Source organism: Leptosomus discolor, unplaced genomic scaffold (assembly GCF_034619465.1).
Source record: "Leptosomus discolor isolate bLepDis1 unplaced genomic scaffold, bLepDis1.hap2 HAP2_SCAFFOLD_85, whole genome shotgun sequence".
Lineage (NCBI taxonomy): Eukaryota > Metazoa > Chordata > Aves > Leptosomiformes > Leptosomidae > Leptosomus > Leptosomus discolor.
The window spans coordinates 387,871-413,139 of NW_028237879.1; the positions used below are offsets into that span (position 1 = coordinate 387,871).

Consider the following 25,269-nt stretch of genomic DNA (forward strand, 5'->3'; position numbering starts at 1 on the left):
GCCCGCGGGACCCTCCTGCCCGCGCGAGCGGCGGCCGTTGGGTCCGTTGTGCCGGCGGCTGCTCCGGAGCGGCGATGGCGGCGGGGGCGCTCCTGGCGGCGGGGGCGCTCCTGGCGGCGCTGGGGGGGGCGGCGCTGGGGGCGCTGGGGGGGGCGGTGGCGCTGGGGGGGGCGGTGCTGGGGGCAGTGGCGGCGTGGAGGCGGGCAGCGCTGGGGCGGGCGGCGGCGCTGGGGGCGGTGGCGCTGGGCCGCGGCCGGCCGCCGGCTGCCAGTGCCTCCTCCTCCCGCTCCCCCGCCCCTCCGCCGCCGCAGCCCTGCCCCGCCGCGCAGCGCCCGCCTCCAACGCCTGCGGGGCGGGGCGGGGCGGCAGCGGGGCGGGCGGACGCCAGGGTTGTCTGTCACTTCTTCCTGCAGGGCCGCTGCCGCTTCGCCGAGAGGCGCTGGAATGAACATCCTGGCGCCCGGGGCGGTGGCGGCGGCCCCGGCGGCGACGACGACGACGGCGGCCCCTCCGCCCCGCACCATCAAGGTACCAGCGAGCGCGGCGGCCCCGCGGCGCGGAGGGCGGGGGCGGAGGCGCGGGGCCTCCCGGCGGCCCGGGCAGCCTCTGGCCCGGCGGGCGGGGGCTGGAGGCGGCGGCCGAGCGCCGGGCGGTGGGGCCGGGCCTGCCCCCGGGGCTCCGCGCAGGCCGCTGCCGGCGGGAGCTGCGCAGCCGAGCGACCCCGCTGCCGTGGCGCTGGCCTGGGGCTGCCGGCATCTGCTGTGGCGCGGGTGGAGTCGGGCTCCGGCGAAGGCGCTGCGAAATGGGCCCCAAGAACAGGGGACGAAGGAAAACAGCTCCGGGGACTTGGCTGCTCAGAGCAGCGAGCAGGCGTCAGGCACCCGCGGGCTGCACCTCTCTGAGGCTGCCGTGGTTGCGGTTGGAGGTGGCTCTTCGGAAGCTTTCGGCGCGCAGGAGCTGTGGTGGGGAAGGGGCAGATCCCGCTCTGGCAGGGCAGCAGTGCGGCCGCCGTCGCTCCTGCCCGCGGAAGGAGGGTCGGAGTTTGCTTGTCGCCCGCACAGACGCGCCCGAGGTCTTCAAGCTGAGCTGGGGCGGTCGGTGCTGTGCAGCAGAGCCTCTGCTGCAGCCGTGTAGGCAGGAGCCCCCAGCGTCGGTGTCCTGGGGGTTAAACTTCATGTGTTTCTGCTGGAGCAGCTACTTGGTGAAGCAACAGAAGCGAAACAGTCTCTTCTCTGGAGTGCCGGAGTTGTTGGTGTGGGGATGTGAGGAGGAGGTCACTGTGAGCTCTGATTCCAGAGCTGCCCTGGGTAACTCGCTGGGTTAAGCTTCCTAAATAATTAGTTAACTCCTGAGGAAAAAACCAACATTTTCTTTTGAAGCTGCTTATTGCCACCGTGGGAATCGTTATTCTATTCCTCTATTCAGAAAAATAGTGGTTTTGTTGATGTTGTATTCTTCAATATTTTAATGATTTAAGACTTGTGTTGGGGTTTTTTTTCATTGGAAGGCACTAGCAAAGGAGGAGAAGGAGGAGGAGGAGGATACACTAACGTCATCCAGCCATCTGCCTTGAAGAGGTAAGGCAGAGACCATGATCATGAGGAGAAATCTGGGACATGTAAGAACCCTAGAAAACACTGCTTCAAAAAAAAAACCTGTGTATTTTGGGATTTTTTTTTAAGATGGGGTTTGTGTTACTTGCAGTTCGATGATAAAGTGAAATGTTTTGAAGGGATGTTTACGTCTCTTGCCAAACAAGTGCATTTTTTTCCCCCAGAGAACCGAGTGCTTCTCTTGCTCGTTCCGACCACTGTCACACCTTGTTCATCTTCATGGAATCTGACTCTGGGTTCAAACTAGGCAATTGCTTCTGGGGGCTTTGTTTTGACCATATAATGTCACCTACATCTGTGGTTTGGTTTGGTTTTGTTTTCTAGCGAGTGTGTACTGAAGGACATGGAGATTTGGGAATCGTCAGGACAATGGATGTTTTCATGTTATTCCCCGATGAGAGAAGAGCCGAATGTCTCGGGTAGGTGATGTTTTCGGTGTTGCCGTGTCCTGCTGCTGTTTAGGATGTTTCTTGCGCTCGCCCACGCTGCTGTACCTCTGTGGAGCAATTTGCAAGGGGATGATTTGCCTTGTGGTGCCACAGAAAGGAATATTGGGTTGTGGCAAAGTCCTTTGGGACATTCCCATCCTTGAAGTTCTCTCCCGAATCCTTGTTGTGTCTCCAGCTGTTACTGACTTACCGGTGAGGTACTGAGGCCCGTTTCTTCATGACTATACAGGGCACTTGGGAGTAGGACTATGTTTTCTTGGAGGTTGTTGATGATTCCTCTCCTCGCAGGGTTTTCCGACTTGTCTCCAGAAGAGCTGCGCCTGGAGTATTACAACTGCAGAGCAAATTTCAACATTCAAAGCTATGTAAGTATTTAAAAAATGCTGACTTTTTCTGGGAACACCTTTCAAGACGGGACTTGTGTCTGTTCTTCAGGTGGTGACTCTGTACCCATTTAATGACCAAACTCTAGGAGATGATCAGAACGCCAAGATATTTTTAAGTTCCTGTGCACCAAATAGACTGCAAAAGTAGCTGCCAGTCTGTGTGCTCGGCCGTCACTTGCTCTTTCTGCCTGAGAACAGGGGCTAAAACTGTCCGATCTGGGCTTCCGAAACGGGTGGCAAGAGCCCTTGAGCGAGTCTCCGTTCAACGTGTGGGCTTCCTAAACCGAGACACACCTCGGCTTGGCCTTGGCCCCGCTCTTGTGCGTTGTTTGTAGAAGTTACTTGAATCCTGTCTCCACAGCCTCATCCTTTGTACGCTCTTCGTCTGTTGGGTTGCTCTAGCTGGAGATGGAGTGCTTTAGGTAGAACTCTGGGGAAGTTTATTTGACCTTGGGCTTTCACGTACCTTTGTTGCGGGGAATTAATGCTGAAAATAGCAGATACTGCTAAAGGAGTGTATACATTTCTAGAGAAGCAGCAATACATACGTTTTTATTTTTTTTGTATTGCGTATATATATTATATTCCCGAGAAGTAAATGATTTAATGACTTGCCAGTTCCTTGTTGAATACTTCAATCACAGTTATGGGACGGACACAGGCACTAGTTATTGCTGTGTATGTTCCCTGCAGTAATCTGTTGGATCACATTAAAGGGGCTGATTTGATTGAAGGAAGTTAATTTCTGCAAAGCTGAATGTTGTAGGATGATACTGTTAAAGGGCTCTGAATTATAGTAGTGTGAAAGGGGGCATTTTTCCTGAAAATGTGAGAGAAGCCAAGGCAAATCTTAGGACTTCAGCTTAATGAGTGAGCACATCAGTGGACAAGCCAGAAATAAAACAAAGACTGAAGAGTTTGTTCTCTTACCCTTAAAACTGACATATTTGGTGGGTGGTGGTTGTGTTGTGTTTTTTTTTTTTTTCCTAAGCACCTGATTCAGATAGTGATAGAACTTAGATTCAGAAAGGCCCAGGAAATAAAAAAGTTATTTAAGGGCAGTGGAAAGGAATTCTGTGTTAATAACAAACATTTCAGCTCCTGTCGTCTTGGCCTAATAAAGTTTCTTTTCTAACTGTAGAAATCTTTCACTTTAGTTGTCAGATCACTATTTTACTTTTTTTTTTAAGTCTTCGCCAATAATAAACCCAGGCTTTTCTTTTCCCCCTTTTTAGATATTTTCTGTCCAACAGTTAGCGGAACAATGGAAAAATCGTCTGTGCCAGCTGAAAGCTTCACAGGCATCGACAAAAGCAGCTTTGGTAAGTGCTAATGAAAGGTAAAATGTTTCCATTCCTGATGTAATTTTTTTCTTAGGTTCACATTTCTTTAGGCATATCCCACCAAACTGTGCTGCAGATGCCGACCTTAATTTCTGCTGCAAAGATCTCTAAGACGTGAGAACTGTAACGTGCCACCTCATTTTTAATGCAGAGATCTTGCAAATGTTCCCCAGAAGCGTCGGCTGTCACCAGCGTATTTAACTGCACTTCTGCTGACTTCACATCAGTAGGTGATCGGTGTTGCTTTGAAGATCGCAGGATGCTCTGTTTTACAGCCAGACAGACGTGATTCTTTTAGGGCATCCGTGTTTGCCCCTCAGTAGCTGAGATGTGGAAACATGCGGTTCCTGGATTCGTTGGCAATTTGACGCCAGCTCTGTGAACTGCTCTGAAAATCTCAGCTGGGATGTGTTCTGTTCTGGCACTGCAGCCTTGAAAAACATCTGGCGTGAAAGCGTTGGGCTGACTGGCGGCACGAAGACCTTGACCGTGACCCTGGCACGCCGCAGGACCCGTCAGAGAGAGCAGAAAGGGTGTCAGGAGCAATTGCAGAAGAGAGTAACGCTGGCAGTTTGCAAACTGCCCCGGCTCTGCCTCTCTGTGGTTTTCATAGGCAACAGAAACGGGACGGAATGTTCTGGCACTGCCTGAGGCCAGCGACCGTGAAAGTCTGTGAACACCATTGGGGGTCTTACCTCCACCTTTCTGTGGAGTCTTGAACTCAGTGACTTGCAAGCGGGTGTTGTAAAACCCTGTAGGTGACTCAGGAGAGCAGCTGGTCAGGACAGTTCCATGTCAGCGAGGCAGCCGCTGGGTCCCAGGTTTGGAATGCTGTCGTTGCCAGCCACGGGCAGGTCACCGCAGCTTGAGGCTGGGATCCAGTCGAGTGCCCGTCTAGGGAGAGGCGAATGTCCACCCCACCTTTTCTTCCACGTGCTGATGTTGACTCTTCCAAGGTGTCAGCAGCAGATGAGACCAGCAGTGTCCTCCAGGCCATCTTAGGATCAGTGGAGCATTTTGGTGGTGCCAGAAGGAGAAATGGGTAGAGAGGAGGGAGAGAAGCTCTTTGGCTACGTAGCTGTTCTGGGAAGGTGACAAACACTGCTGAATCTAGATGTGTCAGAACAGAATGCTGGAGTTCAAGCCAGTCAGGGAGACAGAGGCAGCTGATTGGAGCGGAGTCCGTGTGAGGCGCGTTCAAGTTTTAGTGCGATGATCCCAGCCCTTGGTGGGTTCCGTGCGGAAGGTGCAGGAGTGCCACTGGAGCTTTAGCACAGCAGGCTGGGTGTGCCAGGGTGAGGGAACAGACCCAGTCACAGCAGTGACAGGGAGAGGGTCCTGAAACACTGACTGAAACAGGGGAGAGAGGAGAACGAGAGCTGGAAGAGGCGTTCAGGCCAGTGCCTGACAGACCAAAACCTGTACCTTGTGATAGATCTGTGTTTGTGGAGTGTTTTACAGGGAACAGCGTGTGGCTTTACAGCGTTTTGTTTGTAGCTGCCAGAGCATGGGGTCATGATGAAAGCGATCTGTGTCTAACTCGGTCTGAGTTGTGTTCCCTTGCACTGGGCCGCTGTATTTTTGCTTCAAGTATTTATCGAAAGACATTTCCCTGTTTTGGAATCTAATTTTCCTTTATGCTTTTGGTATTTTTTTGCAGCTACCTGAATTGAAGAAGACTACCACTCGACCATTGCCTGTCTTTGGATTTGGAGGACAGCAAACATCAGGCTTTGGGTTGTCAGGTAAGTTCCTGCATGAAGAACCAACAGTGAAACATTTTCTTGAGTTTCTCTTCTACTGCATTATTGAAATACAGCAGTGGTTTAGCATCACAGGGGTGCACATTCTAAGATTTCTTACAAATGTTATAGTTGCAGGCTTTCCTGTGAAGAGCAGCAGTACTAGTGCCAGCGATTTCTCCTTTAAAACAAGTTCCAGTCGTGTTGGTCCTGCTCTGGGGAGCTCCTCTGCTGATTCTAATCCTCCCGCGTTTAGACTGATGTCCTCTCCTAGTGTACCCCCTTCTGCTGGTTTTGGCAGCTTGGCAACTCCATCTGCAGCCTCCTTCTCATTTCAAACTTCTGGAACCACCAGGAATTCCAACCCCACTGGTTTTTCAGGGTTTGGCAGTTCGGCTGTGGACCGTTCAGGCACCACTCCATTTCCAGCCTTTGGAGATTCGAATGCAGCAGGTACAGCTTCTCCCTCCCATTCAAGCAGCGCTGGTTTTGGACAGACTGCCAGTGCCTCTGGACATCACGTAACATCAACATCTTCTGCGGTCACAAGTAACAGCACATCAGAAAATTTATATACACCGATGAGCAAATTAACAGCTGAAGAGGTGGAACAATTCAAAGCCAAAAAGTTTACCTTGGGGAAGATTCCTCTTAATCCACCACCAGTAGAACTTTTACGTGTTTTATGACTTAAGTTTGCTTGAAATAACACGTTACTGTAACTCCTTTGGTAGCTCAACTACACAAGTTTGTGGTGGTTGTGGTCGAGTACTAAATTTTCCCGTTTGAGTGGAATTTTGTTTCATCTCTAAGTCTTCTGCATTAATAAACTTTGAACATCGTATTTTGTCATTTCTTTGTTATTTTGGAATGGAACTTTTACATCCCAGAAATGAGTTAATGAAGATAAAATGTAAAGTTCCCTTTTATCTTCTGTACTGTGAGATTCTGGGCAAAACCTGTGTTAAAAAGGCTTTGTCGAAAGTAAGAGTGCTTGGGTGAGGTGTTGACAGCCTGCTGCGAGTGCAAAGCCAGACGGACGCGGTTGCGGTGCACGACTGCTTGTTGTGGGACCTCCTTGTCTTTTGGCTCTTACTTGAAGGGGACGTGCAGCCCTGGACAGTTGGGGTGGGTGGAGGGCTCCTGTGTGGTCTGTACCCAGCTAATGCTTGTGTCGCCTGGGAGCTGGTTACCTCTCCCAGCTGATGCGATTCAGCTTTTGTTCGTTGATCTGTTGGAGGGCGTAATGCACCAATTCATGTCCTACAGCTGGGGGAGGACAGCCTTGAGAGCATTCATCATGAACAGGGAGCTTGTGGTTTGCTCTTCTGATACCTCTTGGATAAAACTTTGCCAGCAATTGCAAAACTGCTTACTGCAATGGTGTGAATTGGTGGCGTTTTGTTGTCTGCTTCTCCCAGCTTGATGGGCGCATACATTAGCAGTACCTGTTCTGAGTTAGTGGTATTGAGGAAGGTGTAGATTTTGCCCAAACGCTGTAAAGCAGGGGTCAGAAATCTTCTAGAGGAGGTACTAGAGTCAGGTGAAGAGAACATTTGCTCTTGACCAGGCCCTCCCATTACGGGTTTAAAATTACCAAACCAAAGTAGCAACAGTTGACTGCAGGCTGTCCATAGAGAAATTGATTGTGTGACACTTGAAGGTGACATTTCAGTTTGTGCTGTGGAGCCCAGAGTCCTCCTTCAGCCTAGAGCTGGCTTCCTCCCAAAGGCCCACGGCACCCTGGCTCGCTCAACCAGCGCGAACACACGGACCGTTGAGGCTGGCAGGCGCGGGGGAGGCGCTCTGCCGGCCTCCTGGAAACCCAGGTTCCTCGGCCGTGTGCTCAGTGCTCTGGAGACACCAGGAACTTGTGTCTGCGATGTCAGAGCGCTGGGCTGCTCCGGTGTATTTTTCTGGTGGCTGTTTTGTAGATGAAATGTGGTGTCTGGGGTTTGCTGCTGTTGATGACGACCCAGCGCAGCTTCCTGTAACTCGCCAACAAACTGCGGCTCCCTTGGCCCAGAGCTCAATGTCGTTCTCAGGATGGGTGTGTTTCCCCGGGGGTCTCCCGAGCCGTGCTATGACTTGTACCAGTGAAGACATGCACATCTGTCAGGGCTCACGGAGCTCTGGGCTGTTCATGCCAGTCAGTCCGACCTTGAGACAGGAACGTGCCCAAATCCTTTATGCCCCTGTAGCTGCAGACATCCCCCATCTTTACAGAAGTTGTTAAGCTCACTTTGTAAAAAGGTAGTATTTAATGAGAACCAAATGAAAACCGTGCTTGTGGTTCGTCAGATGAATGCCAGAACTGCCTCAACTCCCTCTTGATTCTGTTCTGGCCTGTTCAAAGGGACTCAGGCTTTGAAGCTTCAAGCTTTCAAGCTTCTGGGGACTCGTACCAGGGATGTCACCAAGAGGCTGCCAAGCCTCGGACAGCCCCCTGGCTCTTACCCACTGCTGCTGCTTCATGTGGGCACCAGGGATACAGCCAGGAGCCATCTGCAGAGTATCACGAAGGATTTCAGAGCCCTGGGAGCGATGGTAAAGGACTCTGGCGTGCAGGTGGTTTTCTCATCAGCTCTCCTGGTCAAAGGAAAGGGCTTTGAAAGGGCCAGTCGAATCTAAGAGGTCAGCAACTGCTGTTGGGAGCGGTGCCACAGCCAGGGGTTTGGCTGCTTAGACCATGGCGCTCACTCGGAGAAACCTGGTCTGTTGGGGGCTGAGGGGCTCCATCTGTCAAAGAAAGGGAAGAGGGTCTTTGGGCATAGGCTTGCTAAGCTGGTGAAGAGGGCTTGAAACTGGAGCCGGAGGGGGGGCCAAAATGATGCTCACAGCCCATAAAATCGGTCTCAGAACCTTTAAAAGTGTAAAACGTGGAACTTGTAAATGAGGCTGTCAAGCCTAACCGTGATGGATTGGAGCCTAAAACTGGCACTGTGGGTCCTATAAAAAGGCTATGGGTGCTAAAAGCCAGGCTTGGAGCCTAAACGTGAGGATTTGGGCCCTAGAAATGGGGCTTTCCAGCCTAGAAATGGGTTCAGGTGCTGAAAATGAGGCTTTGGACATAAAGAAAATGAGGCTTTGAGCCCCAAGGGGGGGAGTTTCTACACTAAAAGGAGGGTTTGCAGCCTGAAAGTAAGGTTTTGGGACCTCAAAGTGAGACTTTGAGCCCTAAAGGAGGGCTTTGGACCCACCAAATCAGGGTTTGGAACTTCACGATTTGGCTTGGACCCTCAAAATGCCTGCCTGGATCTGCAAAATGAGGTTTTGGAGCCTGAACTGAGCATTTAGAAGCCAAAACGAATAGTTTGGCAAGTAGGAATGAGGCTATGGACAGCACCTCAGAGGTTTGGGCTGTAGAAACGAGGATTTGGCGCTTCCAAATGAGACTTTGGGGCTTCAATATGATGCTTAGGGCCCCTAAAATGAGTCTCTGAACCTTTAAAAGTGTAAACCTGGGAACTTGCATATAATGTTTAGAGCCTACTCGTGAGGATTTGGAGCCTAAAAGTGGAACTGTGGGTCCTAAAAATAGGCCACGGGTGTGAAAAGAGAGGCTTGGACCTTAAAAATGAGGATTTGGGCCCTACAAATGGGGCTTTCCAGGCTAAAAATGGGTCTTTGGGTGCTTAAAATGAGAACTTGGACCTGGAGAAACTGAGGCTTTGAGCCCTAAGTGGGGAGTTTGCCCCTTGAAAGGAAGGTCTGGAGCATGAAAATGAAGCCTTCACGCCCGGAATCTGAGCTATGGACCCTAAAACTGGGATCACAAACTAAGGCTTTGAGGCCTAAAAGAGGGCTTTGGACTCTCCAAATTAGGATTTGGACACTCAAGATGTGGCTTCGGCCCTAGAAATTCCTGCCTGGATCCTAAAATTGATGCTTTGGGGCTTGAAAACGAAGCTTGAAAATTATGTGTGACTTTGCAAACTGAAATGGAGCCTTTGGTCCATAAAAGTGAGGCTTTGGAGCCTAAAATGAGGCTTTGGAATCCAAAACTAAGACTTTGGAAAGGAAAACTCAAGCTTTGGTTACTGTAAATGTAGCTCTGGACCCTGAGAAGAGGCTTTCTGCCCTAAATCTGAGGGTTTAAAACCCTGCAAATGAAACTGTGGGCGCTGAAAGTAAAGCAGTGGGTAATAAAAGACAGGTTTGGACCAGAAACATGAGAATTCTGGCCCTCAAAATGAGGCTTAGGGCAATAAAAAGGATGGGTTAGGTACATATGGCTCTTTGGACCTTGCACAGGAAGGGAACCTCTTGGTTCCTCTATGGCCCCTAGAAATGAAGCTTTGATCCCAAACACAGGGCTTTGGGCACTCCAGTGCAGGCCTAGAGCTGTAAAAGAGGGCATTGGACTCTCTGAAGGAGGGTCTGGGCCCTAAAAATAGGGCTTTGGACCCTAAAACAGGGCTTTGGAAATGAAAATGAGGGTTTCAAACCCGAGATTCAGTTTTGGTCCCTCAAACGGTACTTTGGTACCCGAGGCTTTGCATCCTAACAATGGGTCTTTGGAGGCTCAAAATGAGGATTTGGGCCCTCAAAACTGCAGCCAGAATCCTCAAAATGGGGCTAGATAGGGAATTCCTAGCATGTATCCTTGCTAAGTCCATGCTGCCTGTGTTTGGACACATTTTTCTCTTTCAGATGCCCAGGAACGTCACCCAAGAGGACTCTAATTGATGGCCCACTCCTCACCAAAGTGAGCTTTTAGAATCATAGAATCGTGAACAGTTTGGGTTGGAAGGGACCTTTAATGGTCGTCTAAAGACACTCAAATCATGTAGTCCAACCCTCAGGTGAGGCAGGCTCAGCTGGAGCAGGTTGCTGAGGACCGTGTCTAGGTGGGTGGATGGAGACTCCACCACCTCACTGGGGCACCCTGTTCCAGGGGTTGACCATCCTCACAGTCAAAAAGTGTTTACCTGTCCATCACCCCCTGTCTTGTTGCTGGGAACTACCAAGAAGAGTTTGGCTCCTCAGTCTTCATGCCCCCCCATCAGGTATTCATTCACAGTAACAGAATCCCTCCGAGCTTCCTTCTCCAGACTGAACAGTCCCACCTCTCTCAGCATTCCCTCCTATGGAAGGTATGGAAAGTCCCTTACACCACCTTTGTGGCCTTTACTGGGCTTCCTTTAGTAGGTCAACAGCTTCCCTGCCCTGGGCAGCCCAGCACTGGACACAGCACTGCAGGTGTGGCCTCACCAGCGCCGAGTCGAGGGGAAGGGTCACCTCCCTCCACCTGCCAGCATGTCCTTTCCTCATGCAGCCCAGGAGCTGTTGGCCTTGGCCACGCGGGTGCCATGTTGACTCAGGCTCAGCTGGTCCTCCGGAACCCCAAGGGCCTTCTCTGCAGAGCTGCTCTGGAGCTGACAAGCCTCCAGCAGGATGTCCGCTGTGCGGCTGGATCACAGGCTGTCCTCCCCCAGGGACATTCCAGCAGCATCACGGTCCTTCTTGGAGATGGGCTCCACCTCTGGCACAGGTCCCACCATGCTGCAGAGTCCCCTGGCACAGCCAACCCCTCTCCTGCCAGGGCTGCACAGCCCAGGTCTCTTTCTCTCTGCCCTCGGGCACTGCAGCTCTTGCTCTCGTGGTGGGAACCTCAGCCATCAGCACGTTGCCACCTGCCATCCCCTCCAGCGTGCCTCTGCTGGCAAGCAAAGCCTTCCCACACACGGCGTCCCATCTCTTGCCACCAGGTTTCTAGATGACAAGCCCGCCCTTGGCCCTGGTGCCACGTCTGAGGTGCTGCAGCCCAAATGGGCCCCACAGCCCGGGGCATAGAGAGCAGGAGCCCCATGTGCCACCACAGAGCTGTGACAGGAGTGGAAGAAGGGCTGGGGTGGGAAAGGACAGCTCCCACGGCTCTTGGGGTGGGTGGAGATGCAGGGTCTTTAGGAGAGACCAACGGGAATGATGCAGATCTGTTTGATGTCAGGGCAGCTCAGATATCTGAGCTCTTCTGTCGGACAGGCAAGAGTGTAGGTGAGAGCCTGCGTGTGGGTCAGAGGAGAGCCCAGAAAGGTCACTGTGGTAGGAACTAGTTGTGGTTTGGCCCTGGCTAAACACCCAGAATCAATTGCTTACTCCCCCCACACACCCCCAGAGCAATGGGGGAGAGAATCAGAAGTGACAAAAGCAGCAAAACTTGTGGGTCAAGACAAAGACAGCTGAAGAGGGGAAGCAAAAGCCGTGTGTGCAAGCAAAGCACTGCAGTGGAGAAGGCTGATGTCACAAAAAGTGATGCAGGTTCCAGGGGACAGTGAGGGAAATGGTGGGGTTGGGGAGGTGAGGAGCAAGGTTGTCCACACAGTGTCAGACCTCAAAAAACTGCTTTTCTGACCAGTCCAGACCTCCTGAGGAGACCCTCGGGATCATTAGCACTTAGAGAAGGCTGCTCTAACCCCTTCTCTGAAAGAAAAGGCAGAAGGTGTAACCCTGAAAATAAAAAATAAAGTTCTTAGAAGCACTTTGAAATCTTCCTCCTGAACTACGCTATGAAAAAGCTCCAATCAGCTGTGCAAGTCTTGAAGACTTGAAGGAAATGACACAAATAAACGGCTCATTCGGGCATTTGGGGCTCATTACATGACCCTCAGGTACTGAGAGAAGCCTGAAGAAAGCTCTCCAGAAGCCAAAGTCAGAAGCAAACCCCAGAAGTACCTTGAAGCCCTGACTGGCCCCCCTGAGGGCCCTTACTGACAAAGCCTCCCCAGGGCGTCGTTAGAGCAGATCACTGGAGGCCATGCTTGCAGGCAGGCCAAGGCCCTGTGCAGGTGGCTGGAATGCTGAGAAAACCCTTTGCTTTGCTTTAGGAAGCAGAAAGGCCGAGCCTTGACCCTCAGGCCCTGGGAAGGCACATCCTGAGACCCTCCATCTCATCAGCCTCGCTGGCAGAGGCAACTGCTCTAGCCAAGAGGACCAAGACCTCAGGCCTCTTGGACCTTTCAGCCTTGCTACAGCCCTTGGCCATCTCTACTGCAGGCTGTCGTACCCTGCCCCAAGCCTGCACCTCTTTCCCTTCAGGCTGTTGACACCCTGCTTGCTTTCCCACCTAGCTCTCACCCCACCATTTCTACACCTTCCCTCATGTCTCTCTACTCTCACTGGCCATTCCTTGAAACACAAAGCCAAGGGCTGATCCAGACTCCCCCTCCCCATGTCACAGGCACTGCAAGGCGACCCTCTGAGTGACATTTCTTTTGTTCTCACCTCAAGTCTGAACCTTCCAAGCTGCACTTTGTGGAGGTTTCCTTCCCTTCCCACTACCAAGAAAAGCTCCATCAGCTCTAAAACCACCTTCAAGCAGGTGCACGCTGCTACTGTAGCGCCCTGAGCCTCCACCTCAAAGAATCCTAGAAAGTATTGGGTTGGAAGGTACCTCTAAAGGCCACCTGGCCCAACCCCTCTGCAATAAGCAGGGACATCTATAACTAGGTCAGGTTGCTCAGAGCTCCATCAGGCCTGACCTTGAATGTCTCCAGGGATGGGGCTTCCAGTATCCCTCTGGGCAGCCTGTGCCAGTGACCCACTACCCTCATATTAAAGAACTTTTTCCTAATGTCCAACCTAAATCTACCCTTTTGTAGCTCAAAACCATTACCCCTTGTCCTATCGCTGCAAACCCTTGCGAACTGTTCTTCCCCTGCCTTCTTATAGGCCCCTGGCAGGTATTGGAAGGTCGCTACAAGGTCCTCCTGGAGCCTTCTCTTCTCCAGGCTGAACAACCCCAACTCTCTCAGCCTGTCCTCATAGGACAGGTGCTCCAGCCCCCTGAGCATTTTCGTGGCCCTCCTCTGGACACGCTCCGACAGGTCCACATCCTTCTTGTGCTGGGGGCTCCTGAGCTGGACACAGCACTGCAGGTGAGGTCTCACCAGGGCAGAGCAGAGGGGCAGAATCCCCTCTCTCGACCTGCTGCCGCACTTCTTTTGGTGCAGCCCAGGATGCGATTGGCCTTCTGGGCTGCAGTTGCGCACTGGTGGCTCATGTCCAGCTTCTCATCCACCAGCACCCCCAAGTCCTGTTCCACAGGGCTGCTCTCTGGCCTGTCTTCTCCCAGCCTGTGTTGGTACCAGCAGTTGCCCTGGCCTGGGTGCAGGACCCTGCCCTTGGCCTTGTTGAACCTCCTGAGGTTCACCTGGGCCCACCTCTCCAGCCTGTCCAGGTCCCTCTGGATGGCCTCCCGTCCCTTCTGGCATATCAACTGCACCACCCAGCTCAGTGTCATCAGTGAACCTGCAGAGGGTGCACTCGATGCCACTGTCAATATCATTGATGAAGGTATTAAACAACACTGGTCCCAGAGGGACACCACTTGTCACCCTTTTCCATCTGGACATTGAGCCATCGACCACTGCCCTCTGGATGCGTCCATCCATCCAAGTCCTTATCTTCTGAACAGTCCACCCATCGAACCCATATCTGTCCAACTTGGAGAGAAAATACTCTCTGAAATACTGACCTTACCCTGTGTGTGCCTCGCCCACACTCTGCCTGTCATGCTCTCTGTTTAATCTCCCAACCTTCCACCTGTTTCTGCCTGTCCTGGTTAAACTCACCTTGTCTGCAGGCATCTCTTCAGAAGCCTCTCTGGACATATGCACTTTCCACTGTTCCCCAGGGCTCCTCCTCCTCTTACTCTTTGACCATTCAGATCCCTCCCACCTCTCACCCTGCTTTGAGCTTCAGGGAGGTAAAGCTTCGCTGTCTTTCCATGTTCTCTCTCGTACCTCCTGTAAGCAACTGACCCCATAATGCCAGACCCATTCATCCCCCTCCTTATGGCCAGGACATGGCCAGACAAAAGTGTGCTTATTTTATACAATGTACGAAATATATTTCCTACTAACAATTTGAGTGGAGCAACATTCTTCACAGGAACTGATGCATTTATGTTGACAAATTTTATAGCTCCTCTTCTGACTTTTTTTTTTTTCTTTTCTTCTTCTTCCCCTACCTATTCTGTCTTCAAAAACCTCTCTGAGGGAAAGATTCATGGAATCACAGAATAACTGAGGTTGGAAGAGAGCCCTGAACAACATCGTGTCTCACTCTCGTGCTCCAGGCAGGGTGAACTAGGTGAGGTTGCTCAAGCCTCCACCCAGCTTTGCATCTTCCCCAAAGGTGCTGAAAGTGTGCTCTGTCCCATCATGCCGGGCGACAGTAAAGCTGTTCGAGCATGTTGTCACAAGCGCTGTTCTTTGAGGGACGCTGCTAGTAACTGGCTGCACGGAGGACTTTGTACCACATAACACTTGGCCTTGGTCATCCAGGCAACATCCCACCCACGACAACGTCCGCTTCTTCAGCCCAGAGAGCACCAATCTGGCTGTAAGGACATGACAGGAGACCATGTCACAGGCCTTGCAAAACTCCAGGTACACAACGTGCCCTTTGTTCCCCTTGGCATTTTGGTTCAGCAATCCCTTTCCTGTCCTTCAGCTACCTGGGAATGGCTGCAGGACGACATGTCCCATTGCCTTCCCAGGGACGGAGGTAATTCTGAAGCCTGTAATTCTCCCAAATGTCTTTCCTGCCCTTCCTGAAGATGGGTTTGATGGCTCCTTTACGTGGACCCCAGAACCTCTCTGATTGCTCTGGCACTTTTGAGGGCACATCCAGAACTACAGGCAAGGGTGACCCAGCAAACAGGAGCCCTTGCAATGAGCCTGTCCGAGGCGGCTGAGATGAATCTCACTGGGCCAGTGGGGCTTGTTCCTGGAGTCACACACAGAAATGTCAGGGCTCTGCCAGATCTCCACATCTGAGCTGGCCTCGTGCACTGATCTTGCCCACAGGGGTGTTCAGAGACACGAGTCCTTACACACACAGGCAGTGCAGGGAAGGAGTTGCAGTGCCTCTCTGGCCTCCTCTTCCCTCTCCCAGAGGCTGGCAGGCATCTCAGCCCTGCGTGTGTCACGTTGCTCTGCGCTCGCACGAGATGCCCCACAGCAAGAGAAATGGACTCAGAGATATTGGTTCAAGGAAGCCCACCCCAGTGCTGCATTCCGGTGGTTTCCCAGGGGACGCTACTTTCAACGTGAAGTGACCTTGAGACCCTGTCTGTCCCACTGGCCTTCATGACACCCCCAGAAGGGGCTGATGGTGTTTGTGCTCATTCAGGTTCATCTCACCTCGTGGGCGCGATGCGCATTCTTACAGCTCATCTGTACAATGCGAACATCGACGTCTGACCTGGTCATTCAGTGTCCCTCCATGGAGGGACAAAGGACCCCCCCGAGCTGTGGTGAGAGGCAGTGCTGGAAATGGTGGTTGTGAGGCGCTAGTCCATGAGGGTCGCCCTGGGGAAGTGTCGTGGTTTAACCCAGGCTGGCAGCTAAGCACCACACCGCCGCTCACTCACTCGCTGCCCCCCCAGAGGCATGTGGGAGAGAATCAGAAGGGCAAAAGTGAGCAAACTCGTGGGTCGAGATGAAGATGGTTTAACAGGTAAATCAAAAGGCACCCATGCAAAAGAAGGAATTCAGGCCCTGCTTCCCATCAGCAGGCAGGTGCTCAGCCATCCCCAGGAAAGCAGGGCTCCAACACACCTAACAGTTACGTGGGCAGGCAAACGCCATCCATCCAAAAGGCCCCCCTTCCTTCCCCTTCCCCCAGCGTTTTATTGCTGACCATGACATCAAACGGTATAGAATAACCCTTTGGTCAGCTGGGGTCAGCTGTCCCGGCTGCGTCTCCTCCCAACTCCTTGTGCACCCCCAGCCTGCTCGCTGCCGGGGTGGGCTGAGGAGCAGAAAAGGTCTTGACTCGGTGCAAGCGCTCTCTGGCAATAACTAAAACATCCCTGGGTCATCAACACTTTTTCCAGCATCAATCAAAACCACAGCCCCCTACCAGCTACGGTGAGGACAATTAACTCTATCCCAGCCCAAACCAGCGCAGGCAGCTTCCCCAGGGTGTCCAGTGAGCCCAGGCACAGACCAGACCCTGCTCTGCTAGTCCTTCAGGTCTCTCCCAGGAGGCCTGGCTGTGTGGGGACACTGCTGTTTGCCCCCACCCTGCACACTCACACTCTTCAGCTTTTCACTGGTGTTTTCATCTGTGGGATGCTTTCCTGGGCATGTTCTTGAGAGCCCCTTTGGAGGAAGAGCCAAGCCTGCAGGCCCTGCCCTGAGGAGATCCCCTTTCACGATGGAACCGCTCTTACAGAGGGCAGCTGTATGGCAGAGATGCCCGTTGCCTGTCCCTGCCTGCGGTCACGGGACCACCACACAGCAGGACTGTGACCGAGCTGCCAGAGCGATTGGGCCTTACAGCACACAAGGACTCAGAGGGAAAGTGTGGAAGTGGAAAGAGAAGAGCTCTGGGAGACCAAGAGCTCTCTCGCAGTGCTGCCATGTGGGAGCTCTCTTCCCCTCCACCTCTGCATGGAGGAATTCTCTCTGCAGCTCAAATGGTCTTGGAGGAAGGAGATCAGAAAAAAATTAAAAAGTCTTTGTAGGGTCCTTTATTTTGTTTAACCGCACAGAGAGCAGAGCTCCGCGTTTAGACAGCCACTCAGCTGGGAAAGGAAATCAGACAGCAAATTAGAAAGGGAATGGCAAGTAAAACACCGCCACCAACAGCAGGCTGGGCCTGTGCTGAGGTACATGGCAACTGCTACGCAGAAGCAGATGGGCAGTTTCTTGCTTCTGCATAGCAGCCAGTCATCAGCTTCCACACTGCATCCTTGAGCTCCTTGTTCCTCACACTGTAGGTGAGGGGGTTCACTGCTGGAGGCACCACCGAGTACAGCACTGCAATCAACAGATCCAGGGATGGGGAGGAGATGGAGGAGGGCTTCAGGTAGGCCGTGCTGAGAAAGAGGGAGACCACGGCCAGGTGAGGGAGGCAGGTGGAAAAGGCTTTGTGACGTCCCTGCTCCGAGGGGATCCTCAGCACGGCCCTGAAGATCTGCACGTAGGACACCACAATGAACACAAAACACCCAAATGCTAAACAAGCACTGACCACGAGAAGCCCGACCTCCCTGAGGTAGGAGTGTGAGCAGGAGAGCTTGAGGATCTGGGGGATTTCACAGAAGAACTGGTCCAGGGCATTGCCATGGCAGAGGGGCAGTGAAAATGTATTGGCCATGTGCAGCACAGCAGTGAGAAACCCACTGCCCCAGGCAGCTGCTGCCATGTGGATACAAGCTCTGCTGCCCAGGAGGGTCCTGTAGCGCAGAGGTTTGCAGATGGCCACGTAGCGGTCGTAGGCCATGACAGTGAGGAGACAATACTCTGCTCCAAGCAAGAAGGAAAACAGAAAGAGCTGAGCAGCACATTCCAGTTTGCCCACCGCAGCTGAGGAGGGTTCTGAAGGCAGAGATCCTCTTCTGCTGTGCTCCAAGTGAAACCTTGTGGGTCCTAAGAGACAAAGGGACTTCCCCTTAGTGCAGGGTGGGGACAGCCGGTCTGTCCGTCACTGCTGCTCTCAGCTGCCCTGTGCTGGCACCTCTTTGATTTGGAGGATGATCACACTCAGCCATTCCCCTGAGAAGAAACTGGACACTGCTGACAGCAGAGGAGTCAGATGGACGAGTGCACCTCTCCCACCCCCTCACCCAGTCTCCTCGTACCTGAGGAGGGTCTCAGCTCTGCTCTCCCAGCCAGGGACACACAGTGCTCATTGCAGCTGCCCACACCAGCCCTCCAGCAGGATTCTCATGGCCTTGGCACTGGCACGTCTTCTCCAAGGGGCTCCTGGAAAACACAGAGATGCCATGGGAGAGCTGTGCCCTTGTGGAGGGCAGCCTGCATCCCAGCAGGATCCTCCAGGGAAAGTCCTACAGTTGGGCACCCTGAAGCAGGGTCGGCTTACTCCCAGCCCCACACACTGCTGTCCCCAGAGTCCCAGATATTAGGGGATTTGGTGCTTTTCCTCCATGGCTACGCCTGCAGGAGAGGACATGCAGCATCAGTGTCTGAGCTGTACCTGGATCCTCACCCCCCCCACCACAGAGAGAAAAAGGGGAAGAAGAAGGTCAACAGAGGCAAGAGGAGAACATGCCAAAGTTCTGCTGCCGAGAGAGTCAGGATGGGGAGACCCGGTCAGACACTCAAGCATTTCTCCTCTTTGGTGGCTGGGCTGCTTGGAGGATAATGCAGGGCTATTTCCCCGTGATATTAAGGGGTGGGGGACTGTACTGTGTGTCAGAGGAGACCACGGAGTTGCTCCAGGAAGGCACCTGCACTGCAGGGGATGGCAGGGAGTTACTGGAATCCCCCCTCCCAAGACCTTTCAAGCAGCAGCTCCCTCTCCTTCCCTGCCCATCCCTCTGCTGCCTGGAGCTGCCCCTGCCGGGGGCTGTTCCTTTGTCCTCCCTTTCAGTGCTCAGAGCACCCTGCTGTGTTCTCAGCTCTGCCTTGCAGGCACCTTCTGCAGCAGGACACTGCCCAGCAGCATCTCTGTGCGGGCAAGGGCTAAGGAGTAGCGCAGACACGTGCCAACGAGACCTGGGCTCTCCATGTCTTCTACCCGAGGGAGAAAGAAATTCCCATCTCCTCCACCCACCCAGTCAGCCATGAGGAGAACACTGAAAGCACAGACTCCTTGTCTTTCAGGTGAATGCTTCCTCAATGCTCATCTGCAAATGGACACGCTGCAAATTTGCCAGGGGTGATCTGGAGCTGTGACCAGACCTGACCCACGCAGCACCCTCCCGATGGCAGAAGGACCCTGCCATGCCCTGCAAGGGTCACTCCTTCCATCCACAGCTTCTCCCCACAGTGCCATGGGGAAGTCCCCGGGCAGGCTGAGTGCTGACTGTGGCAGGCAGCAGGGTCCCTGCCCCCAGCACACAGCCCGCTGCAACACAGGGATCCTGCTTGGAGGAAGAGCCCTGGGCACTCCTGGCTGCACACCCAGCTTTGTACCCCTGAAGCCATGCCTGGGACAAGGAGCCATCATGTCCTGTCCCCTTGATGATGCGGTAGGGGTGCCCTGCTCTGGAGCACATCCTTCTCAGCCCTGAAGGATCCTTGGGAGCCTTCCTCACAGGTCATATGAGACGTGGGCTATGCCAGCGTTAGGACACTGTTCCAGGAAGCCTCTCTGCATTACCACGCACCCAGAGAGACACATTGTGCCCTGTCCCTCTGACGGGGCAGCAGGGAAGGCCTGCTCTCACAAGATGTCCTGCTCTACACTGGAGAAACTGGCAGAGTTGTACTTACAGATCCCATAGGCTGTAGGTTGCGCCAGCTTTTGGAGATCCCTCCAGCAACTGCAGATTCAGTGCCCTGCAGCCAGAGACTTACTGGGTCAGAGGCTGTGAAGAGTTCTCCTCCAGTGAGCTCTCAGCCATCCTCCCACCCCATGCTGCCTTTAACCTCTCTCTGCCTGGCTCCTCTCCCCTCCCTGCCTGCAGGCAGTGCCCCCAGCCCTGCTCCTGGGCAGAGCTGTCTCTCTGCAGCGCTGCCTGCTTGCCAGCAGCTCCCTCCATCCCAGGAGCCCAGCCCAGCTCAGCAGCAGGGGAGCAGCCCAAGGCAGCCCTTTCTCTGCCCCCTCTGGGCTCCCTCCAGGTGTCCCTGGGCCTCCAGGGGAACCTTCTGTCAAACACCCTGAAGCAACCACTGATGTTCTCTCTCTCTCATCCTGGGAGTGCTATTTCTGCTATTGGGAAAAGAGCTGGGCAGGAGAATCACCTTTCCTTCCCCTACCATCAGGCAGCACACCAGGAAGATGACAGGCAAGGCTCTAATTTCTCCCAGCAGGGGGATGTCTTCAGTTCAGTGAGCAGAGCCATTTCAGCCTCTGACGGCAGTCAGAGACCAAGGCAGACATCCAGCTGACTTTTGTCCATGCCGTGTCTCTGCCCTGAAGCAAACACAGGGTCTTGCAAGCAAGATTTCCTTATGGCAAGGGGGAGCCTGCCCGGTTCCCCAGCTGTGTTGCTTCAGCCCAAACGCACAGCAATACTCTCAGACAGGGGCACAGACAGGACAAGCTGGAGCTCTTCTTGTTGGAGAAGGAGCTGTGGCACTGGGGGATTAAACGGGTGAGGCATGGTGGCAGAGCTCTGCACAGCTGCTGTTCCAGGACACCATCCTCCAGGCACAGCGACAGCCCAGACTGAAAGTCACTCTGAGCTTGAAAGGCAATTCAAGGGCCCCACGGTGCCTGTTTACTGCTGTAAATGTCAGGGACAATTCAAGAAGGAACAAACACAATGTGTGGCCACTGCTGAATGGGAGAGCAGGTGCAGCTAGAGCTGAGATTCTCCATCCTCTTTGCCTCAGCCTTCCCCAGCAAGGTCTCACAGGCCTCTGTGACTTGAGACAGGACCGGTGAGAAGAAGAACCAGTGGCAAATGGGGATGAAGTCAGAGGTCACTTGAGCAAACACAAGCTTTTCCCAGGGACAGGAGGTGCGACATCCAAGGGAGCTGAGAGAGCAGGCTGGTGTCACCATGAAGCCACTCTCCATCATCTTGGAGAGGTCATGGAGGTGGAAGGAACTCCCTTCTTACTGGCAGCACACAGATGTTCAATGGGGCTTTCGAAAATGGCTAGTGGGTGAGCAGGGCAACCACGGCTGTGCCCTGGAGCATGTCCACTCAGATCCCACCTCTGTGTCTGTTGGACACAGGGGAGTGCAGGAGAGATGAGTGTAGGTGTAGCAGGGAGTGCGCTGAAGAAAGGAAGAAGACCCAAAATATTGAGGGTGTCAAGCTGAAGTGAAATAGGTTGTGTTTGTATTTCCAGGCAGCAGGAGAAGGACGCGCAATAGAGAAGTCACACCTGTCTGGGGACCGGAAACCTTGGGTGAAAATGGGCATTAGCAAGGTGTTGGGAGAAATGGGCTGGGTTGTGGGGAGCTCACAGGCACTGGCGAATGCTCAGCAAACCACAGCTTGGTGTTGGAAGCAAGGTAACGGGCACGGGCATGGGACAGTGTAGCTGTGGTGTGGATAGCCATGGGCCTTGAGGGGCTTTGACACCCCAACAGAACTGAGACCCTTTCTCTCTCAGCTCTGGCTTCTGTCTTTTCCACTGAGACCCGCTGGAGGACACAAGGTCCTTACAGCTCCAGCGCTTTGTTGTCTCCTCACCCACCCTCCATGGAGCCTGGGAGGGGTCCTACTGCTGACCTGGACCTGGCATCACACACCCCCACACCACATGGGTGTTAAGCCTGGTTGTTGTCAGCTATGAAGCTTAGTCTTCGAGGATCGTTTGATCTTACACCCTCTGTCTGTAGTTTACATTGTTTGTCAGAGAATGATATTTTTACCAGTTAAGATACAGGGAAATTGATTGTGTGTTTGTGTCAGGGAAGAACAGTTTGTGTGGCCTTTGGTGTCTGGAAGATATAAACACACCGCCATATGCAAATAACAGGAACTTTGAAAAACACCCAAGTAAAGCTCCAGACCAGGAGACACAAAAATACATTCAAAGGACAACTGAGCGTGTGTGGTGATTGGGGTTAAAGGAAGGACAACGTGAGGAAGACTACAGACGACCACCAGAGGGAGAAGAGACCCCTACCATAACTTAACTGCGCATCTTCCAAAATCATTAGCACACAGTAATGAGTTCCAGGAAAGTCCTGAATGTTACAATTAGTTCTGAGAACTGTAATGAAGAGGCACGAGTTAAACTGTCCTTAAGCTATTCTGTGAGACTGCTCCAGTGCAGCACTCGTGGTGGAGCGATCTCTGGTGCTGCCCAACGCTGCAACAAAGAATGCCTGCTTCATGACACCCTGTTGTTACTGAGCGTTCATCTCGAAACTCTCACCTGGCCGCACCAAGCCTCCCACCTCGGTGAGGAGCATGAGAAAGCAGGGGGGTTTGGAAGCTCCGGATTTTGTTTCAAGATCATGAATAGAGCTGTTTCCTTGTCAGAAAATCCTGTACTAGCTTGAGTGACCAAATCTGGAGATTCTTCCATGGATGGGGTCTGCATGCTTGGCTGCGTTAAGGTCAAAGGCCCGCTCGATGCTACACTCCCTGGGGTTGCCACTGTTAAAGGGACCTAAGATTATCTGCAAGATTCTCTCCTTATAGTCTTAGTGCTAATAAACAGGATCTGAGTGCCTTTCTTAGTGGAATTATAATGAACTGGTGCCTCCTGGGGAAAAACCACTCTCTCAGCACCTGTGGATGCAGCCCCTCCAAGTCCCATGGCCTGGGAAGAGCGCAGTTTGCTCAAGTAACCCCTGGCTTGATCCCCATCCACCACTGGTTGTTCTCCGTTTTGTAATGAATTATGCATATGTACGTATCCATTGCCAACTGACTAACCAGCCTTTAGAGAGAAGGAAGCCAAGTTAGCCAAATGAAGGACACCGGCTGGATTCCTCCAATCAGACTGTGGGGCTCAAGGAACACAAAGGATTGAGCAGGAGAGACAGGGAGGGCAGCTCGCATGAGCTGGTTCTGCAAATTGGAAAAAACCCGGGATGGTACAGGGCATGTGCCACAGGACAAGTTCAAAAGCTCAACCCTGAGGAAGGCTCGGACCTTCATCCCCAACGACCACCAAGGACCCCCGATGGGGGCGTAACTTGGGCGGACTGAGGCGGGACTATGGGAGGAACTTACGTTAACGAATTCCTGGAAATGTTTAGAATAACCCGACCTTTCCTTAGAAATGTAATAAATATGTATAAAAGCTGTAACTATAAGGCAAGAGTCCTAACGCTTGCGCACACACGGATGGAAGGAGCCATCCCTCGTGCTGCCTGGCACCGCAATAAAGAATCCCTGCTTGACAACACTGGGTTGTTATTGAGTTTTCTTCGATTCAGGAGGGAACTTTGCAAAAAATGGCACTCCAAGCAGGGCGGGAGCAGGGGCAAAATGAGATGCCCTGAGCAGGGAGCAGGGAGCAGGGAGCAGGGAGAAAACTCAGTGCCTCAAGTGGGGCAGGAGCAAAGTTAGCCACCCCGATTTGGGCAGGGGCATAAAGAGCCCCCAGAGCAGGGCTGAAGTAAATCCAGGCAGCCTGTGTGGAGAAGGGGCAAAAGGAGCCTCCCCAAGCAAGGGAGGGGAAGAACCGAGGGGGACATGATGAGCAAAAGGCACCCAAGCAAGGCTGTGGCCAAACGGGATGCCCCAGTGGGGGATAAAAAGAAGAAAGTCTCCCCGGGTGGAGCAGGGGCAGAACGAACTGCCCTGAGCTGAGCAGGAGGAAAACCAACTGCCCTGAGTGGACACTGGGAAAACTGGATGACCTGAGTTTGGGGCAGGGGCCAAACTGGCCAGTTCAAGTGGGGCAGGAATAGCAACCAGCTGCCTCATCTGGGCAGCCCAAAGCTATGCAGGCCAGGCCGGGCAGGAACAAAACTGCTTCCAGCCACCGCAAGCAGGGATCTGGCCAAGCTGTGGCTGACAGAGAGCTAACAATCCCTGGAGGCAGGAGAAATGGGAAGGTGGCAAAGAGCTGCCCATGAAGGAGTTTGGGCGAGAGCGCAGCTGGGCAGGGGCCTGGCAGCCAGCGAAGCTCAACCCCGTGCAGTTGCTGAAGGTGTTTCTCGGGCAGCGCTTGTTCGGCGTCAGCCCGTGGCTGTATCTTGGGGGCAGACGAAAGGCGTTGGAAATGACGCTGTGAGAGAGCAGGGGTTTTGCTACATGAGGCTCACAGACACAGCCCCGGATCTGGGACGAGTGGAAAAGAAACCCTCAGCAACCCGCCTGTGCCGGCCGAAGCTGGGGACAGGCGTGCTCACGGCCCTGGGCAGGTTTCCATTTGCCCGGCTGGGGCGGCCCAGGGCAGAGATGGGAGCTCTGCTGGCAGACGAACAGCCCTTGGCCAGCGGCGCCTGGGGAAGCCCAGCGGCTTGTGACATGGCCCCGTGTCACAAAGGGGCAGTGATGCAGTACCCGCCTGGCTATTGTGACCTCCCCTGGCCAAGGCTTGGTATCCCGAGAAGCAGCCCAGCGAAAGCCAGTCGGGCTGAGCTGGCCTTTGGGGCAGCAGCTTGGTCCTTCCTTTGCTGCTGGTGCGGCTACTTTGTTCCAGCCATTTCTCGTTTTCTGGCCGCTTGTCTGCAACGTCCATCCTCTGTCAAAGGTAATTATGGTTTGACTTTCGGGACAGACTGTAGGTGGGTAGGCACAGGAAAGAAGCACAGCCTGGTCTCTGCCTTCTGAGCTCGGGGCTGAGCTATTGCACCTGCATAGGCCGGCCAGAGGTGGGCTGTGGGTAGGGATCCTACTTGCCGATTCTGATTTCTTTACCATAGCCTAGGATAGGCAAGTGGGGGGGTGGCAGTCTAGCCTGAGGGGCTGGGCTCAGCCTGGAGTGACAAGGAGCCCACCCACCCTCACCGATGGGTCGGAAGGGAAACAGAAAAGGAGCCTGGCAAAGGCAGCCATTAAAGTCGTGGCCAAAAGCCGGTCGCTCCTGCCTACAAGGAGGAGAGGGCTCTGCTGCTAACACTGGCAACAGGTTCGCTTCTGAGAAGGTGGCACGCAATGCAGTCTTCCAAAGGGCCTTGGGAACTGCTGACAGTTGGAGTCCCGTGACAGGGACAGCAGGGCCACCAGCCTGCAGCTCTGCAGCAGTTACAAGTACCACCAAGACACTTTTGATGGCGGGGGCTGATCTGTGGGTTATCTTTGGGGCTTTTCTAAGTCATTTTGTTGATCTACAATTATTTCTTTGCCATCAGGTGACGAGATTGGCACTAATCTTCTCTTTCTGGAGCACGTCCCGACACCCTTGGTCATCCTGAGCTTTCCCCTCTGTTCCTGAGGAGCAATGGCCGCA

General features: G+C 53.4%; 2 protein-coding genes across 2 annotated transcripts; one reads left to right on the top strand and one right to left on the bottom strand.

Moving 5' to 3' along the window:
- Window positions 1-74: 74 nt before the first annotated feature.
- LOC147412529 (uncharacterized) lies at window positions 75-6,222 on the top strand. The gene is made up of 10 exons (XM_086481291.1): window positions 75-266; window positions 414-652; window positions 687-1,094; window positions 1,195-1,307; window positions 1,508-1,577; window positions 1,938-2,032; window positions 2,351-2,427; window positions 3,684-3,770; window positions 5,452-5,536; window positions 5,672-6,222. Exons 1-10 carry the CDS (start codon window positions 75-77, stop codon window positions 6,220-6,222), a joined length of 1,917 nt encoding a protein of 638 aa, XP_086337417.1.
- A 10,945-nt stretch (window positions 6,223-17,167) lies between these two features.
- LOC147412530 (olfactory receptor 14J1-like) lies at window positions 17,168-17,770 on the bottom strand. The gene has a single exon (XM_086481292.1). It carries the CDS (start codon window positions 17,768-17,770, stop codon window positions 17,168-17,170), a length of 603 nt encoding a protein of 200 aa, XP_086337418.1.
- Window positions 17,771-25,269: the final 7,499 nt, after the last annotated feature.

What these genes read in the sequence shown, in the direction of transcription:
- LOC147412529 (XM_086481291.1), top strand. Translation starts at nt 75, where the DNA reads ATGGCGGCGGGGGCGCTCCTGGCGGCGGGGGCGCTCCTGGCGGCGCTG. An exon ending in GCCGCGGCCGGCCGCCGGCT is followed by an intron (nt 267 to 413) that starts GCCAGTGCCTCC and finishes TTCTTCCTGCAG; the next exon opens with GGCCGCTGCCGCTTCGCCGA. An exon ending in ATTTCAACATTCAAAGCTAT is followed by an intron (nt 2,428 to 3,683) that starts GTAAGTATTTAA and finishes CCCCCTTTTTAG; the next exon opens with ATATTTTCTGTCCAACAGTT.
- LOC147412530 (XM_086481292.1), bottom strand. Translation starts at nt 17,770, where the DNA reads ATGGCCTACGACCGCTACGTGGCCATCTGCAAACCTCTGCGCTACAGG.